This window comes from Musca vetustissima, unplaced genomic scaffold (assembly GCF_032173495.1).
Source record: "Musca vetustissima isolate MV318-11 ecotype Yass unplaced genomic scaffold, APGP_CSIRO_Mvet_v1 utg3405, whole genome shotgun sequence".
In the NCBI taxonomy this organism is placed as follows: Eukaryota; Metazoa; Arthropoda; class Insecta; order Diptera; family Muscidae; genus Musca; species Musca vetustissima.
In genome coordinates, this window is record NW_026879560.1 from 175,672 (window position 1) to 195,131 (window position 19,460).

General features: G+C 35.4%; 1 protein-coding gene across 1 annotated transcript; it reads right to left on the bottom strand.

Annotated features, from left to right (window-relative positions):
* Positions 1-811: 811 nt before the first annotated feature.
* Positions 812-1,892, bottom strand: LOC133324480 (UPF0046 protein C25E10.12). Its single transcript, XM_061533311.1, has 2 exons — positions 1,507-1,892; positions 812-1,346 (listed from the first exon to the last, which is right to left on the bottom strand). The coding sequence occupies exons 1-2, from the start codon at positions 1,875-1,877 to the stop codon at positions 815-817; spliced, it is 903 nt and encodes a 300-aa protein (XP_061389295.1). The 5' UTR covers positions 1,878-1,892; the 3' UTR covers positions 812-814.
* Positions 1,893-19,460: the final 17,568 nt, after the last annotated feature.

The following is a 19,460-nucleotide window of genomic DNA, read 5'->3' on the forward strand; positions in this document are numbered from 1 at the left end:
ATCTGTAGGAATACGGGTTTTGTTAGCAATACAACGCAAACAGCGCCATCTAGCTTTTGATTCACGGTGTTGTTTTTGTTTTTCATAAAAAAATAACTTAAATACATTTTTGGATTTTTACACGACGTACCTTGAATTATTAATAAAGTATACCTACTTCGTTTGGAAAACATTATCAAACTACTATTGAACATGTTCTACGTGCAGTCTTCTAACTGAAATTCATATATAAGAAATTATAGGCAATACATTGGAATATATAGGTACGGGAAAATATCGCTACATAATTATTTGAAATATTTCATGCTGAGATTACTTGGGCATAGCTTGAATTTTACTGGTCCCACCAAAAGTTGTTCGGAAAGATAATTTCTATAATTTTAAAGTAAATTGTGTTCGCAGTAATCACCCCTTTTAAAAAAAAAACTTTGAGAACATTTTGGGAATTAGGAAATATTCCCAAAATGTTCTATAATAGTGGTAACTATACCTATGTATCTATAATCAAACTTAATAAATATTTAAAATAAAATAAATTATTAAAAAATAACTTTATTTGTTAATAAAAAATAATAAAATTGTATATATATAATCATGTATAAAAACTAAAAAAAATCAATATTATCTACAATTATAAAGTTAAAAATAAATATTTGTATATACAAAAAATATATACACAAATTACAAAAAGTAAAAATAAAACAAATAAAAACTGAACTAGAAAACACACATTTTGTTCGACTGAAATTATATTCGCTATTATGTCAATTCTCTCACACTCTTCTCAATTTAAATTCTCTGTCTAAACTAATTTCTAATCTTCCTTACGCATACCCGGTGGTAGTGTCACATCAAAAACAATTGGCGGATTATTGGGCAAGTAGTTAATATCACACGTTGAAGCATTAACATAAATTATACGACCATCAGAGGTAATGCCGTAACCTTCATGTATATGGCCAAAAACATGATACTTTGGTTTAACTCGTTTCTGGATGGTTGTCAGCAATTCTACGCAACCGGCTCGTACACCTGAACAGCATAGATCACCATGGCCGACAGGGGGTGTATGTGTTATAAGAATATCTATATCAGCTGGTATTTTATTCCATTTTTCTAGGCACGGTAGACCACGCGGTACATTGAAAGCCCATTTACAAAATTCCGGTTGCCATGGACTACCATAGATGCGTATACCCCATATCTCGAGTAATTCATCTTCTATATATGTACAGTTGGTGAGAACTTCACGAATATTTGGTGTTTTTACAGCATCGGCAATATCTTCTTTGTTATTACCCAGGGTGGGCAGGTCATCGAGTATCGACATGCCTGTGTGTTTTGTTCTGTAAGAAAGGAGAAAAAAGAACATGAAATAAATTTATAATCTAATAAATAATAATTAGTTGTGGGTAGACCACAATTAATTATTGAAGATATTGATTACACATGTCACATATAGTAACTAAGACCACATAATCTATTTCCAATTTACCAATGACTTACCTCTCTGAGTTGTTCTTATTTTGAAATGGATGGGTGAATGTTGAATCAAAACTTAATTCATGGTTTCCTGCAATTACAATTTTATGCTTATGCGGTAGTGTACCAATCCATTGATTGAATTCCACCACCTCATCTATGTGGCCACATTTGGTAAAATCCCCCGCATGAATAAAAATATCACCATCGGGAATATCAAATTTCATATAGGGGGTCAGAGAATGGGTATCGCTCATACACACGACGCGTGCTTTGTTAAACGCCACACCAGTCTGTGGGGGTTTCATGGTCACTTTTATGACACGTTGAGTTTTGGAAATTTCTTTCCATGCTAAGGTGGGATTATGGGTTAGGGGATGAACGGCTATCTCCATTATGATTCTGGATTTGGAAAAGATAGATTTCAGTATTTAATTCTGTCAGAAAAAATTATGTAAACAAACCCTTTTTAGATCCTTCTTTCTTTGGTTTTGTGTGGTCCTTCCTCGAATATTGATATGGAGAGTATCCAGTGCAAATATTTCAAATGCCCTTTGTCAACTTCTATGACGCCGTTTCAAGTGTTCTACATCAATTGTTCATTGTTTATTAAATATAGTAGTATATTGATTAGAATTGAAAATTAATTGATTAGATTCTTGTGAAAATGTGTTTTTATAGAAGTTTTGCAAATTATTGAATGAATGACGTAGTTGTGGTTATCAACAATTATCGATATAAATTAACGTAAACGTATGGTAAACGTAAAGGTGTGGAAGAGTGTTTTTCTGATTGGCAACTGAAAGGATTTTTTTATAGTTAGGGGCCTGTTCTATCAAAGTCAATTTTTCAATACAGCTTTATACATGTAAATAAAGTTCCCGCCCAATTATTTTATTTATATTTCATCTTGCATAGTTTTCGACCTTAAAACGGCATATTATTTGACATATATGCAAAGGAATTGGCACTTGAATAACAAATATTTTATTTTACAAGAGCGAAATATATAGATATGTATGTAAAATATATACATATGTGCGTTAAAAAGGTTTTATTAATTGGATTCTGACTACTCCAGCATTTTAAAAATTGTAGCCGGACTTTTCTAGTGGAAGGTGCCGAAATTTGACACTACGGAGTCTTGGAATGTGGATTATATATTTTGGTCTGTTCCCGTACTGCAAGAATAAACTAGATAAAGGAAAATTAGTCATCGAAGTAAAAAGTAGTAGATTCTTGCATTTCAGGGAGAGACCAAAAGTGTGCACTTAAATGCGGGACATTTCGACATTTTCTTGGATTAAAACATATTTACGGAAATTTTTTTGCATTGTTATTATTTGAATGATCGTGGGAGGTGTTCCGTTTTCTCAGTGGAAGACAATTAACAAAGAAACTATTGATTTTTACTACGATAACTAAATATCCTTTGTGATATCGAAGAAAATAGTAAACCCATATAGGGGTCATGCTGAATATTGATATTTTTAATGAAGGGGGTGTAAAAATCCGACTCGGCCTCGTTCAACTACATTTTCACATGTTTTATCTCAAAATATCCTACCTTAATGCTGTTCTAACAGGTTGGCACGAATCGAATGTTCTTTCCTGGACAAATCATGGTACAATTATACAAGGCAGGGCAGCTTGAGTAGAATAAAAAAAATAACAACTATGTAGGTGGTGGCTTCTCCTGCCAAATATAAAATAAGTATACGCAACAAGTCAGTTGGTAGCTGCGCCCTACCTTGTAATAATTATACCATGGGGCAAATATGAAAGATACCGGCTGGGTTGGTTCGTATGGAGACTTGAACACATGATTTGTGTCATGGCGACCAATGCCTAATAATAAGATAATCCAGGGAGAACAGTTGCATATCAGCTGCCTATCAAGTTTGCTGCCAAACCCATTATTGTGAATTGACTTCCGTTATAAAAACGAAAACAATGTCCAAATTTTACACATAAGACTTGAGAAAAAAAGAGGTTACTTTCTTTTGCTGGGTGACCTTATTAATAGATCTTGATGGGACTTCGAATGCCAGCAGGGTATCTGTTTGGGATAAGGTTTATCATATCAGTGACTTGCAGGAGAATATTCGTTTTGGACTTTATTTAATCTGTAGACTTTTATGGCTTCGGAGTCCGCCCGTCGATACACAGATATCATGAAGTTCACTATCGATGATCTGTTGATGTAAGTGAACAACGGACGGTGGTGGTAGATGGCACGACAGATGACATGCTAACAAAAATCTACTAATTTTTACTATATTCTTCGATATCATAAAGATTATTAATGTAGTAAAAACATTTACATTCTTGCAGGCTCTGGAACAGACCAAGAAACTTTTGTTTAAACACATTTGCTCTATTTCATAACCTACAAAAATCGTCTGTTATTCGATATAATAATTTAAATAGTTGCATACCTCTCTTAGCATATTCATTGTCTCAAAGAAAAGGGCGAGTCAGGACCATTATCTCTGAGATAAGGGCTTGTCAGGATTATTTTCTCCAAGATAAGTCCTTTATTTATCTGTTGACGTCCTATAAGATGGCGTCAAAAATGCCAGATGTAACTGAAGTGCGGACGAGGTGGTTGGGATGGCACGGTAGATAACATGCTAACATAAACTTTTTTGAAATAAACCTACCAGAATCTTCTGTTCAACGAAATTGTCTAGGTTTACACATTGAAATCGTTTTACTACTATTTTATGAAAATAATTGTTAAGATACGGTCAGTCAGAGGCATTACTCAAAGATAAGGGCTAGTCATGAACATTATTGGTCTGTTCCCGTACTGCTAGAATCTACTAGATTTTACTATTTTCTTCGATATCATAAAGGAAAATTCCTAATCGTAGAAAAAGTAGTAGATTCATGCAGTACGGGAACAGACCATATGTCTGTTCCCGTATTGCAAGAATATACTACTTTTTTTACTATGATAACACTTTTTTCCTTTATGATATCGGAAAAAATAATAACTCGAAGATCCCTGCAGTACAGGAACAGACCATATATATCTGAGAAAAGGGCCTGTCAGAACTATTTTATATAAGTCCCAGTAAACACCATTAAGGGCTAAGCAGAACGCTCGCCATTATTTCAAAGAAAAAGGACCAGTCAATATCATCAACTCATATATCAGAGGTCCATCAGGACCATTGTCTCAGAGAGAAGGGGAAATTCCAATTTTTGAGATATGTTAATGCAGTTGTGAGTGCAATTGCCATTTGTTTCAATTAATTTTAAAATAGTCGAATGTAAACATTGTCTCAATGTATACCGTTTGATTAATTCCACTGGCGTTATCGATAAAACGATAACATAATAACGATGTCCTCTAAACAAAAACATATGTTTTTTGTTGTTTAAATAAGAGAGAGAGCAATGTGGAGAGAATGTAAACAAAAATATTTGACCCGAAAACACTAAAAAACATTCTTAATCAATTAATTATTTAAAAATTAGATAACATAATATTCATTTTAAATATCAGTGAATACATTAAACATCTTAGTTTATTTCAAGATTTTAAAATTGCCGGTTTATTTTTTTGTAAACAAACTTTGTTTACGTCTCTCTTTCTCTAAGGTAAACAACATAAAAAACACATTCTCTCACATTTAACAGCTGTTCACAACGAAATTGACAACTGACCAGAATGTCAAAATATTGCAAAAAAAAGTTAAGATGGCTACAAATTAGTCGATTGGTGTGTAGTATGAGAAAACAATGAAATAAAAGAAGGAAAACACGAAAGAAAATATCGAAGAATTTTTAATATAATTAAAAAAAAAAACGAGTGAATTTTATAAACAAAAGAATTATTAACGAAAACAAAGTTATCGAATTTGTGAATTAAACGCTTACAGATTAAACGAAACTGGAGAACATGGACAATTTAGACATTGCTGACGAGCAGACAGAAGAAAAAAATGGTAAGTGGCTTCTGGGCTGCTGGTTATCGGAAAACCGAACAACAATTATGGGTTTTGTTTGGAAATATCAATAGTTATGTGAAATAACACACAGCGGATATTCCCTATTTCGACTTCAGGTATTTATATCATTATTTAGATTGGAGAATATCGACAGTCTAGTTGGGTCCATAGGAATGGGGCGTTGCTATTGTAGGTATTGCATTGCTGGTTTCCATTGGCAATGTCTGTTGGGTTCTAGTTTTGTTTTCTTCACCAATAGAATGCCAAATCTACACATAAATTGCATTGACCTCTTTTCCTATTTGTTTTTATAATAATCTACTTAAATGCTACTCCCTCAGCCTATTCTGTTGGAGATTTCCTTTTTATTGCATTTTCTTTGTCATTTTTAATTTAATTGCCAAATGGGAATAATAATAAAGTCAAGCCTACTTGTAAAAGCTTTACTTGGAATTCTTCTTGATGTGCTTAAATGCATTTGTATTGGTGGTGGTTGATGGTTCTTCCGAAGCCATGATTCATTTGTAACACATTAATTTTTTGTGCCGCGGCATTGACAAGCGGCAAATGTAAACAAAAAGAAAAGAAGTGGGGAAGTATTCCTATATGCGATTTATTTTTTTTCTTATTAGAAATTTTTAAACGTATTCTTTATCTTCTATGTAGACAATTCTTCAAACTGCAACAAATATGAATAAATCAAGAAAATTTGCGTGAAATTCGGTCGGTCCGGACCGCCATCTATGTAGACAATTTTTATTTAATATATATCTGCAGCAAATATGAATAAAACAAGAAAATTTGCGTGACATTCGGTCGGTCCGGACCGCCAGAAATACAAAACGCCAAATTCCAGCCACCTTAGTGCAGATAAAACTTCAAAATATAGAAAAATGGTAGCACATTTGACCGATAAGAAAATACGACCATAACTTACTTATGAGTAATAATATCGAAAATAGGGATGTACCCTTATGTTGAGATTTGCAATTTTCTGTAAAGAGGTTTCCCCTCAATCCAAGAATCAGAAAGCCAAACTACAATAACTTCGGTGGTTTCCGTTAATCATAGCAGTGACTTGCAGGAGTATTTTGTGGGGGAGGAGGTGGTAGATAACATTCTAGCAGTAACTCTTTTTTTTTTAATAAACATTTGCTCAGTTCCATAACCTACAGGACTCTTCTGTTAATTTAAATTGTTTTCCCTTTTGCACATTTAAATAGTTTTAAAATGACAATAATTTCCAAGACAATAATTTCCAATTTATGACAATAATTTCCAAGATAAGGACCAGCCCGACGCTGATTATTTCAAGAAAAAGGGCGAGAAACGACCACTATTTTTGAGATAATGGCTAGTCAGCAGAATTTTCAGCATGATAAGTCCCAGTCAGTCCTGGCCAGGCCAGGACCATTATCGCCGAGTAACGGAAACATACCAATTTTTGACATCTGTTGGCCTAAGACCTGAACATGCCAATCCAAATGTTTAAAATCCTTAAAATACTGAATAATGGGGTTACTATTATATTCTATAAATTCTCCCCCACAAAATGTCACAATTTAAAAATTATACATTTAATAAAAAAATAGGGCTTAAGTTGAGTTTAGCGGCTCATCTCCGATTTTTCTAAAATCACAGGTAGATCTCGTCTCCCTGATCACGAAAATATATGACATTCATGGGGAAACCCATATTTCCCCAGATATGGACCTCTGAAGTTCCGGAATTCACATGCTCATAACTTCGACGATACATGTTTATTTAAAAGCAAATTTCGATCGCATAGCCGAATTTTCTATCTGTCCATAGGAGAAAGTCGTAAATACCCGACCGAAGGCCGGCTATATATGAAACAAATTGATATAAAGGAAATTGTAATCGCGTAGCCAACTTTTCCACCTGTCCATAGGAGAAAGTCTTAAATCCGCGGCCGAAGATCGGCTATTTAGAAAAAAAATAGTTTAAAAAAAATGTTGATGCGTTACTCGAATTTTCTATTTGTCCATAGAAGAAAGTCTTAAATCCCCGGCCGAAGGCTGGCTATATAAGAAAAACTTTGATATGAAGGAAATTTTAATCGCGTAGCCAATTTTCCACCTGTCTATAGGAGAAAGTCTTAAATCCCCGGCCGAAGTCCGGCTATTTAGAAATAAATTCGTTTAAAAAATATTGTTGATGCGTTAGCCAAATTTCCCACCTGTTCATAGGATAAAGTTTTAAATCCCAGGCCGAAGGCCGGCTTTTTTTATAATTTTTAATTAAGACGAATTTAAGTGAAAATATAATGTGTACGCTTTACAATCATACCAATATTACCTTCATCGATTTACAAACAACGAAGTTATGAGCATAGAAATTTCGGAACTTCAGAGGTCCATATCTCGGGAATCATGGACTTCCCCCATGGAAGTTATATGTTTTCTTGATCAGGGAGACAAGATCTACCTGTGACAAGATGAGCCCCTAAACTCAACTTGTTCCAAAAACAGCTTCCGCAGACATCCGCCAACCAAAATAGCATACGAAAATCAATATAACTGTATCCTACATATGTCACCGACTGAGTTGAGCATAATATGCCCAAACATATGGTCTTTGGATCTAACCAGTAAAACGTATAAATAAAATATATTTATAACCTTCACCACACTGTGGTACAGGGAATTGTGCATAGAATATGAATATGTTTATAACAGGCAAACGAAAACGAAATAGACCCATGGTTCCTTTTGAGAGCATGCAGATAATCACTTTCTGAGTCGATTTATGCATGTCCGTCGCATTTATCATCCGACATGTCGCATTTATCATCCGATCGGTTCAGATTTAGATATTGAGCTCCCATATATAATTTCGTCCGATTTAATTTAAATTGTGAACCAAAGTCCCTATATATCTTTTGATATGCACGAAATTTGGCACAACGTAGTGAATTAAGTCTGGAATAATGTGTGTAAAGTTTCGTGAAAATCGGTTCAGATTTTGATATAGCTCCCACACATATTTTCGTCTAATTTAAGGTAAATGGTGCGCCAACGTCCCTAAATATCTTTCGATTTGCAGGAAATTTGGTATAGCGCACTAAATTAAGTCTGAAATAATGTGTGTAAAGTTTCGTAAAAATCGGTTCAGATTTAGATATAGCTCCCATATATAATTTCATCCGATTTAAGGTAAATGGTGCGCCAACGTCCCTAATATCTTTCGATTTGCACGAAATTTGGCATAGCATACTAAATTAATTCTTAAATGATGTGTGCTAAGTTTCGTTGAAATCGGTTCAGATTAATATATAGCTCTCATATATATTTTCGTCCGATTTAATACAAATGGTGCACAAAGTTCTTATATATCTATCGGCCTATTTCATGTCAATGATTTTTCGAAAAGGCGACGTCTGTTAGGAGACTATGTAGAATATATCCAAAGAGGTGAAGGGTATCATATAGTCGGCCCAGTCCGACTTTACTACTTTCCTTATTGGTTTATTGAATGCACTCCAAAAAAAAAAAAAAAAAAAAAAAACACACACACAAAACAAAAACACCAGAAACAATTCATTCATAAAACCGTATTAATTCTATTACTACAACGAAAAAAAATTTGCGAAAACATAAACAAATGAAATGTACATAGAACAGAATATCAAAACAAAACATTGATAATAACCCTGAAAGAGAATAGACGAAGACAAAATACTCAACGTCGTTATTTACCACACCGCCGCACTGTGGTTTAAATTATATGAGAGTGTAGTAAGAATGAGATAGAATGAGATTTTTTTGCCAAGGAATTGGTGTGAATGGTATTATAATACCTGGCTTTTAAAATTTAAACTGCGTAGCTTATTATAACATTTATCAGCCTGTCATAGTCGTTTCGGGGTCTAAATTACTATCCGTCTTTCTTTCGAATGGAGTAACAATTTCGATACAAGTAATAGGATAGAATAAACAATTAAAAACGTCATAAAGTTCGGTCGGAATAAACTCTTTATGCCTTCCAACAAGATATTCAAAATAGCTAATATCAATCGGGATTAGTATATGGGGGTTATGTCAGCGTAAATTTTTGCTAAAAGAATTTACTACCAAATGACAACCCAAACCCGTTATATTACAATCAAATTAATTGATAAAGACCGACATTTCGAAAGTACAGTTATATGAGACCAATCCTAAAAAGTGGTTCAGATTTACCAGTATTAAAAATTCGATGATGATAACTGTACGAGGAAAGATTGCGGTTCGAAACTCAAATTAATAAGCGAACTGAGCTCATAATTTTTAGAAAAATTATGCAAATCTCTAAAACGTTCAAAAGGACACCTGCGAGGGAGTTCTATGAAGAGTGTGGTGTTAAAGATTGTCACAAAATAATTCGAAAAAAAATTTTCTAAAAAAAAGCAAACAAATTTCTATGAAGAGCAGCTCGCAAAAAACCCTTACTATCTTTAGAAAAATTAGACAAAAGGTTTTAATTCACCGTTATGAACGTATGGCATCCGGCTGAATATTGGAGCGAAGTTATATTTTGCGATGAAACCAAATTGATGTTCCATTATGACACAAGCCTAGAATGACAAAATATAATCTCAACAGTCAAATTTGGAAAAATGTCACTAATGATTTGGAGACGCGTATCAAGGTAAGGAGACTTAGCTTTGCGGATTTGGCTTCTTGTGGTAGATGCCAATATTAACACACATTTTAATATTAAAACTAATAAAATATGTGTTCAATAATATTGGTTGTTCCATAAAAAAGATTTCCAAGCGCGTCGGTCTTGTGCGCAAATCCACCAATTTGGAAGACCACGTTGTTGTTTTCTACTTGGTCTTTCCATCTAAATCGTGGCCTTCCCCATCTACGGGAACAATCAGTAGGCTCGCTTTTATATGCCTTTTGAGCTGGGGCATTGTCATTCATTAGCACAACATGCCCTAGCCACTGTAGTCACTGAAGCTCACTACGACTGTCTATGTCGATGTCCGCGTATAAATTGTAAAGCTTGTTCATTCGACGACGATATTCACCATCGACGCCGATCGGCCCATAGATCTTTCGGAGAATTTTTCTTTTAAACACCCCAAGAGCTGCCTCATCTGCTTGCGCAAGTTTCAGGTCCATATAATAGCACGGATAGTATAAGCGTCTTGTAAGGTGTGAGTTTGGTCTGACGGAAGGTGACCTTGTTTCTAACCTGCTTACTTAGACCATAGTAGCATCTGTTGGTTGTTGGTCACAATCCTTCTCCGAATTTCAAAACTGATGTCATTCCTTTTTTTTATGGAAGTACCAAGGTATATAAAGTATTTAACTACCTCGAAGCTGTGGTTCTCAAGTTCCACAGTTGGTCAAGGTCTACTGGACGTCTTGGTCTTCTCGCCAAGCTGATGGCAGACTCCTTTTCAATTTGTTCAAAGGTGGCTGTTACCGCTCGCAATGTCGACCCATTATATCGATGTCATCGGCGAATATATAGTGGAAGTGATGCAAATGTGGTATATGTTGGTAATGTGGTATAGTCACATTTTTTGTAAACTGAAAATTTTAGAATAACTGAAACATGTTCTATAGTTTGCTGTTCTCAAAAAAATAAGATAGCAATGACCTGTTTAATTTATTTAAATCGCGTTGAGAATCAGTACCAAAAATAATATTTTTTATGAAATTGACTTTTTTTCGGTTAAAGTTTAAAAATAATTTTTTGTTTTACGGATGTACTTTAATCGTTATTACTAAAGCATTAAAATAATCAGTATGAACTAAAAATCAAATAATATGCGCAATTGCACCACATAATCACCAATTTGGAAAAAAAACTAGACATTTCTTCAGTAAACACAAGTGTAGGTAATGTGGTATACCTTGATTCTGCATGAAAAAAGGCCAGCACTAGACAAAATCTCATTACTATGTGAAACATTTGTACTCTACGAGAGTCTACCATGAATCACAAAGATGAAAAACAAAGGCTATAAGTTTTAACAACTTCTCCATACAAAAATTAAATATTGCCATGTGTAGACATTATTAAATAATAAAAATTAAAGTTGCACTCAACGTATGTGACGTAATCCTTTAAAATGCCGAAAATGGCATGATACCGTTCTATGGAAGTTATGCCGTAATGTCCGTAATGGACATGTTCGTAAACGGGGATTTATAGTTTTTGATAAGAAAAGAATTTTGATAAATAAAATTATTGGTAGGGAAATTTTCTACTCAATGACAATTCAAAATATAAAATTCCAGCTAATTTGGTTGATGCACATGTCCAAGCTCCCAAAATATCGAAATTTGGTTGTAGCATAATAAAAAGAGAAGCAATATCGATAATTTTTAATAAGAAAATTTGACACCCCATGAGAAGCTGAAAAATCAAATTAAAGCGAATTCGATTATAAAACATGCTCAACAACTACAAATTACCGAATAATGGGTGATACCATGGACCAAAGTTAATAATTTTTGAAAGGGACTTTTTCTACCAATCTCTCCAAAATACTAGCCAAATTGTATTAATCAGCTGGTGCATGCTCCTGACCATCATCTGGCCACCAGTCTTGAATAGTTCGGCTGGTAACCCATCGACTCCTGCTGCTTTATTGTTCTTTACCCGATTAATTGCTATTCTGACATCATTTTGGCTAGGTGGTATACACTCTATACTATAACCTCTAATTGGGTCTGGGATATCTTCTTCAACGTCACTATTTGATACCAGAAGCTTTTCAAAATGCTCCTTCCAGATCCTCAACATGCTGTCTGTATCTGTCACCAGGTTTCCTTCTTCATCTCGAAACGGTTTACATTAATTTATTTTTTTATTGCATTGAGTTTTTTTGTTTTGTGATACAATTCCAGCAGTCGTCTTATATAAAAAAATACATTTGGGGAACTGGCGACGTCATTTTTGCGTCACAGCTGTTGCCATGACAAACAAAACTTGAACTTGAATCTATCGACTGAATGGTTGTTGGCCCGAGTGCCCACATTAAATGGTAAACCGTAATGTTTATGGGGTTCAAACAATATCTATATATAATTAGTCCACAATTGTTATTGCATCTACATTTGGTGTTTGCTATTACAATATTTGAATGTTTGTCTTTTATTTTTTGTTTTCCAAAAAAAAAAAAAAAAAAAAAAAAAAAAATAATGGACAGAGAAAGAATGAAAGAAAATAAAATAAAGAAATTTCAAGGTCATTCCAATAGAGTTGTGGTGGTTGGTGTAGCTTTAAGAGACCCAGCAAGCATTTTTTGTATCACACAATTTCCAAAACGTCGTTTTTTATTTTTGATGGTTTTCACCGAAGTTGTCCGGCTAATAGAGGCAAAACTGTGTACAATTTGTATTGTTTCCAAATTAACATTCAGGTCCCTAACCGATGAGGGATTTGGATCCTTCTGCATGACAGATAATCTTATAATACTTCTAAGTAGAAATGCTGAAGCGGCGTTAAACATCACATTTATTTTCTTTCCGTTTTTTTCAATCAAAGAAATCTAGTGTCTCCTGTGAAGAACAATTGGATGTCATCCGCAGAGGCGAAAGGTCGGTCCCAAAAAAACCTAGAACTGAAAAAAAGATAATTAATAAAAACGACAAAGAGAAGTGGGCACAAAATTGAGCTTTGGGTCATTACAACCTTGACTGTAAAGATAGAACTATTTGTAGATATACAAGCTGCTTTATATCAAAAAAGTTAGGATGATAGAAGCGAACAAGCCTTAGCAAAAAAAACCCATATAATGTACGGAGCTTATGTACTAGTTTAGCAAAAAACCCCATATAATGTACGGAGCTTATGTACTAGTTTATCGTGATCCACTCTATCAAAAGCCTTTTCTAAGTCTAGTGATAAAGGTACATAAAATTTAGTATAACCATAATTATTTAGTATAAACATAATTACTTCGAATTGCATCTGTCATGCCTAAAAACATAGACGCAATTGCTCCAGTTTCATCTGAATCCACACAGGGCATGTTATTTCTGCCCCAAATACAGGGTGAGATGAAAACACTGCAGACTGCTGTCATACCGAAGCCACTCGTCCGACAGCTGTTAAAATTATTCCACTGACTCAGAGCTCATTATATTCTTTACAAGCGTACAAAATAATTTTGGTGAGAATTTTCCAGAAAAAAAAACTTCGCTTCAAGCCTGATAGCGTGACTTCTTGATATTTGTTCGGAAAACCACTAGTGGCTATCGTTAGAGCACTCCAGCATTTAAATGTGAATAAATCTTTTGTGTCTCGTATCTCGTATGATAGCGTAGCCCGATATCAAGGAAGTCGACGGAAAAAATCGGCAACATCAGCAGAAATGGTTCGAAAAGTAATGAAGCGACTTGATCGATACCCGCGTCGCAGTTACCGAAAAATGGCTCGTTAGCTGAAAATATCGCAATATTCCATTCGGCAAATATTGAAAAATGAGCTCAGGGTAAAGCTATTGAAATCCCAAAAATTGCAAAAACTTACTCGCTGTAAGTTTTTACAGAAAGAAAATAGACTCAAAAGAGCTAAAGAGTTCGCTTGGCCGAAAGTGGTGAACTGCCGAATTTGGTTTTCTCCGATGAAAAAAAATTTCGTTGTCCAGCAGTTTGTAAACAAACAAAATGATCGTGTTTACTTTCCAAAGAGGTCAGTTGCAAATGTGCACCCTCGGTTGGCTACCAAAACTCAAGCGCCGGCCATGGTGATGGTGTGAGCCGCCATAACAGCCGATTGTCGCGCTCCGCTCGTAATAATCCGTGACGTCAAATTAATGCATATTATTAACGCAAAAATATTCTGGAGGGTGTATTAAAGTCTTGGGTACGCAAACATTTTAGCCGTAGACCTTGTACATTCCTACAGGACTCAGCACCATCACATCACCCACCACCCAAGAATGGTTACAAAATGAGGTTCCTCGCTCCATTTCCAACGCACAATGGCCACCAAAATCTCCGGATAGCAATCCGTTTCACTATTGTGGCTGGAGTATTTTGGAAAGCAAGGTTGGCACTAAATAATCCCGAGTGTCGATCACCTCAAGCAAGCGCTTCGTCGGGAATGGGCCAAAATACCGCAGAGCAACATTAGGGCAGCGTGTGATGGTTTTATTGGTCGTTTGAAGGCTATGCTATTTCCGATATTTTTTGCTTTTATTCAACAAAATTAAAAAATGGACAAATTATGGCGTTTGACTTTGTTGCATTTTTTATCTCACCCTGTACAATGTATTAATTGGGCGAGGCCGAGGGGTCTTAACGTGAATCCGGACCAAAACGGATACATGTTTTTTAGCAGAAAAACAAAATTAGGATAGTATGAAGAGCCCATCTTCCTAAACAAAGTGATAGCCATTTCAAATAATGTTAATTGTGAAAGTCTACCTAAATGGAAATCTTAAATGGAAAGACCACAAACGGAAATGGCTCGACAAAGTCCACAGATACTGGTCATTCTGCAGAAGTACTGTAGGCTCTAAATGTTGGTTTAATCCAATGATGATACACAGGATCTATATGAGCATCATTAGACCAATCCTAACATATGCGTCTATAGTCTGATGGACCGCCATGGACAAAAAAAAAAAAAAAAATAGTGTAAAACCATTAGAAAATCAGAAGTTTCGATTCAGACTAAATACCCGAAATAAGAGTATACGACTTATGTGAAACTCTGCTACCGGACAGAGAGTCATGACATAGCGGACAACTAGCACAAAGGCCCTCTTCCAACTATTGTTACGCAGATGACAGGAAAATCGGGACTGGAACCTTTTTTTGAAGAACCGAGAAAAGAAATGTCACTTTGCCTGTCGGATCACAATACCTCTCTATGTGATTTATCCCCGAATGATGATTTTTGAGCGATTTTCTTTCTAATGAAAATTTATAATATCAAATTTGAATCAAGTCGGGTGTAAATCGAGTTTAAACTCTCCTGAATACCGAGTTTAAGGAGCTGTCGTTATATGAGAGCTACACTAAAAACTGCACCAATCTTTAGCATTATTTAGTAGGACAATTTTCTACGTAATGAAAACCCACAAGATACCACAGTAAATTAGGTTAACAACTTACCGCAGATCTTCAATATGTATGAGGACTATCCTAACATTTCAAAACTCTATCTTCTATATTGCGATCTCTGTCGTAATTTCAACAGGCAGATAATGGTTAATGAGAAATATTTTTTTACAAATAGTTATCGAGTTAACAAAAGTCTTTTCTTTTGGTAGCTAATAGTAAAATTCCATGTAGAATAATTCTGTCTGTGGCGAAATACTCCTAAGATGCAGTCTTATTGAAGATTTTGACACATTTTTGCTAGGTGTTTAATTAACACTTACTGAAGTCAACAATGAATTTATTCAGATTAATTCGAATATTTATAACCTACACAACTATGTTGTCAGGGTATTATAGCTTTATGCAGCCCAAAGAGTCTGTTACGCCGCGAAATATTGGTCCTAGACCCACGGTCCGTCTGTCAATTATAATTTGTTATGGGCCAATCTTTAGGAAATTTTGCATGTAGGATGGATTCTGTCCAATGATGAAATGGACCAAATATTTTTTTTTTATTTTTATCGGTTTTTCTGGTCGCTCCAGAGGTCCCAATTATGGCACAAATATCGCGAATTTTTACAAGGAGAAGGGGATCGGGCCAAAGAATAAGCATGCCTGTTTTAATAGGACCCTGACTTTTGTGTTAAAAATGACAAAATTTATATTCTATAGCGTATACATTTACTCCCTGAAATACATAGATCCGAGAAGTTGATAATATATCCAAGAGGAGTGGTTGACCTTGAACTTGATACCAACTATATTATCGTATGTACTCGGATGTGGGAGATAAACTTAAATATTTACAGGTGCTTACGTATTCATATATTATTTAGTAACCCATTACCACACTAGAGGGCGGAATTATAGCGCTGATCACATTGAAAGGAATCTGGACAAGTAATTAGAAGGGCTGCACTGAATATTAGTAATATTTGTTGACCGTTTATTATAGTTTAAATAAGAATTCCAACTCATGGTGGAGGTTATACAAAATAATGAAACTTATTCTCTATTTAATTCAAGGCAAATATATACAAAGTTATAAGCCTACATAATGTTTACCAGCCCCTTGGTAATTGTCGAAAATTGAAATCGACTTCAGTCAGCTGAGCGAGTGTGACGGGGTCAGAGTACAACACATTGTTTTTGTTTTTCTTCGACGAATTATACCCACGTTTTCTATAAACCACCCCCTTTCTTGAGTTGGGGCAAAGTAAAACATATGTTTTCTTTCTGTTTTTTTTTTTTTTTTGGATTTGAAATCAACGTACGAATGTGAAGTAATTCACACAAACCTTATCTATTACAACAACGCGTTTGCTTTTGTTTGTCATTTATTTGTTATTGTTTTTGCTCAAACAACATTGATATTTGATTTGTTGAGAGAACGGCAACGAGTAGCCAGGGATGGCAATTTCAGTACAATTGTACTTTCTAGTACCATTCTATGTGATAAGTATCGAAGTAGACACGAGGCTGATTCAGTATGAAGTTTGTACATATGGTATGTTCCAAGAAAGGGCAAGAAAGGACAAAGTGTTACTTTCCTGCAGGTGAATCAAACTTTTTAAATATGCAGATGGTTTACCAAATCCCAAAGCTTCGACATGCATCCCTAAAGGGGGGAATCAGATAAGAGGATTTGAGGCATGGCATGTTAAGTTGGTTTTGTTTAATTAAAAAGAAATTTGGACAGACTTTACTCACTTAGCTGTCCTGTGTGAGAACATTTGTTCCGTAAGCCAAGCTTAAACAAGATTTCCAATCGGGTCGTCTTGCGCGCAATGCGCTCAATTTCAAAAACCATGTTCTGAAATGTTTTCCTCCACTTGATCTTTCCATCTAATTCCTTACCTTCCCCATCTGCGTGGGCCATCTTCCTCTCACAACATGACCCCTAGCCAACGTAGTCGCTGTAGCTCGATCCGTTTAACTATCATTCAACGAGGATATTCACCGTCGACGCAGATAGGCTCATACAACTTTTGTAGAATTTTTCTCTTAAACACTCCAAGAGCTGCCTCATCTGTTTGCGCAAGTACCCATGCTTCAGATCTATATGGTCTGGCGGGAGGTGGACTTGTTTCCAAACTACTTACCTAGACCATAGTAGCATCTGTTGGCCAACACTATTTTCCTCCGAACTTCAAAAATGACGTTAATAGTTTTTTTATATCGATACCAAGGCATATAAAATCTTTGACTATTTCGAAGCTGTAGTTCTCAAGTTTCACAGTTGGTACGAGTCTACTGGACGTCTTGCGCGTTGATACCATCAGCTTGGTCTTCTCGCCGTTTACTGCCAGTCCCACTTTGGCAGACTCTTTCTCAATTTGTTCAAAGCTGTCCGTTATCGCTCGCAATGTTCGACCCATTATATCGATGTCATCGGCGTAGACGAGTAACATGTGTTGCTTGATGTCAAGAGTGCCGTTTCTGATCACCTTTGCCTTTCTTATGACCTTTTCCAGCTTGATGTTAAAAAGATCACACGAAAGGTTTATAGTCGACGAATAGGTGGAATGTGTCCAAATGTTTTTCGTGGGTTATTTCCAGGATTTAATGCAAAGTGAAAATCTGGTCCTGCTTTATTGTTCTTCGGCTGATCGATTGCTATTCTGACCTTATCTTGGCACTTTATTCCGTCATCTCTTATTGGTTCTGGGGTATCTTCTTGACCGACACTATTTGATACCAGAAGCTTTCCAAAATGCTCCTTCCAGATCCTCAACACGCAGTGCGTTTCTTTCACCAGGTTTCCCTCAAAATGTGCTGCGCCAAAGCCTTCGGTTTGGTGTTTTACTCGTTGATAAAATTCCCGAACTTCGTTCTGACTCCTGTGCACCTCGATTTGCACACGCTCTCGTTTTTAACCACCAACATAGTATGGTGGGTATATTAATTTTTTCATTCCGTGTGTAACTCATCGAAATATTCTTTATGACCCTATAAAGTATATATATATTCTTGATCAGATCTAGCCTTGTCCATCCGTCATCACGCTATCTTCTGAAGGATTTGAGGTAGATCGTCAAAATTTTACATAGAGTCGTCTTTTCTCTGCAGGCAGGTCTAGTTTGAAGATGGGCTATATCGGTTTATGTTTAGGCATATCCTTCATATAATGGCACCGCCCAATTTTCGGTATTTTGGGGTTTTTGAGCGCGTTTTTAATCCGAATTCGCTGAAATTTGTTACAATTGGTTCTTTTTGGGTACCAAATGTCTCCACTACAAATTATAAATATCGGTCCATTGTTTCTGGTAGCCCCCATATAACGGTTCCCTCCCAATTTATAGTAAGTATTTTGGGGGGGGTTTAGGCGAATTCGCTGAAATTTGTTACAATGGGTTCTTATTGGGTACCAAATTTCCTCACTAAAAATTATAAATATATGGCAATTTTTTCGCGTAGCAACCATATAACCCACCCTCAAATAGGCAGTATAACAATTTTCGGTATTTTAGGGTTCTTGAGCGATTTCGCTGTAATTTGGTATTTTGTAGCCGCATTTGGTAACAAATCTTTCTACCCAAAATGTATTAATATTCGCTCCCTTTTAGGGGTAGTTCCCATATAACCCCTTCTTATATTAAAATAGTTAGCTGATTAGTTCCGTGTGTAGGGGTTGTTCCCATGTAGGCGTTTTCTACCATAGTATAGGGGGTAATCGTTACTCGAAATAGTCAGTTTTACCCTAAAAATTATGGAATTCTACTTCCTCCACAAATGGACAACATTTTGAATATTTATAAATTCAATGTCGGATTTAATCCAAACTGGGCATATCGTAACAATTCTTTAAAACTCAAACAAAGTTCGAAGATGGGGAAATCGATCCACTTTTTCTGGTACCTTCCCCACAAAATGTTCAGAATTGTGCTGAAAATGTTCCTTATCGTACCTTTTCGTTAACGAAAACGTACTATTTTAGTAC

Coding starts and splice junctions, on each gene's coding strand:
- LOC133324480 (XM_061533311.1), bottom strand. CDS start 1,877: ATGGAGATAGCCGTTCATCCCCTAACCCATAATCCCACCTTAGCATGG. Junction 1,347..1,506: donor AATAAGAACAACTCAGAGAG/GTAAGTCATTGG, acceptor CCTTTCTTACAG/AACAAAACACACAGGCATGT.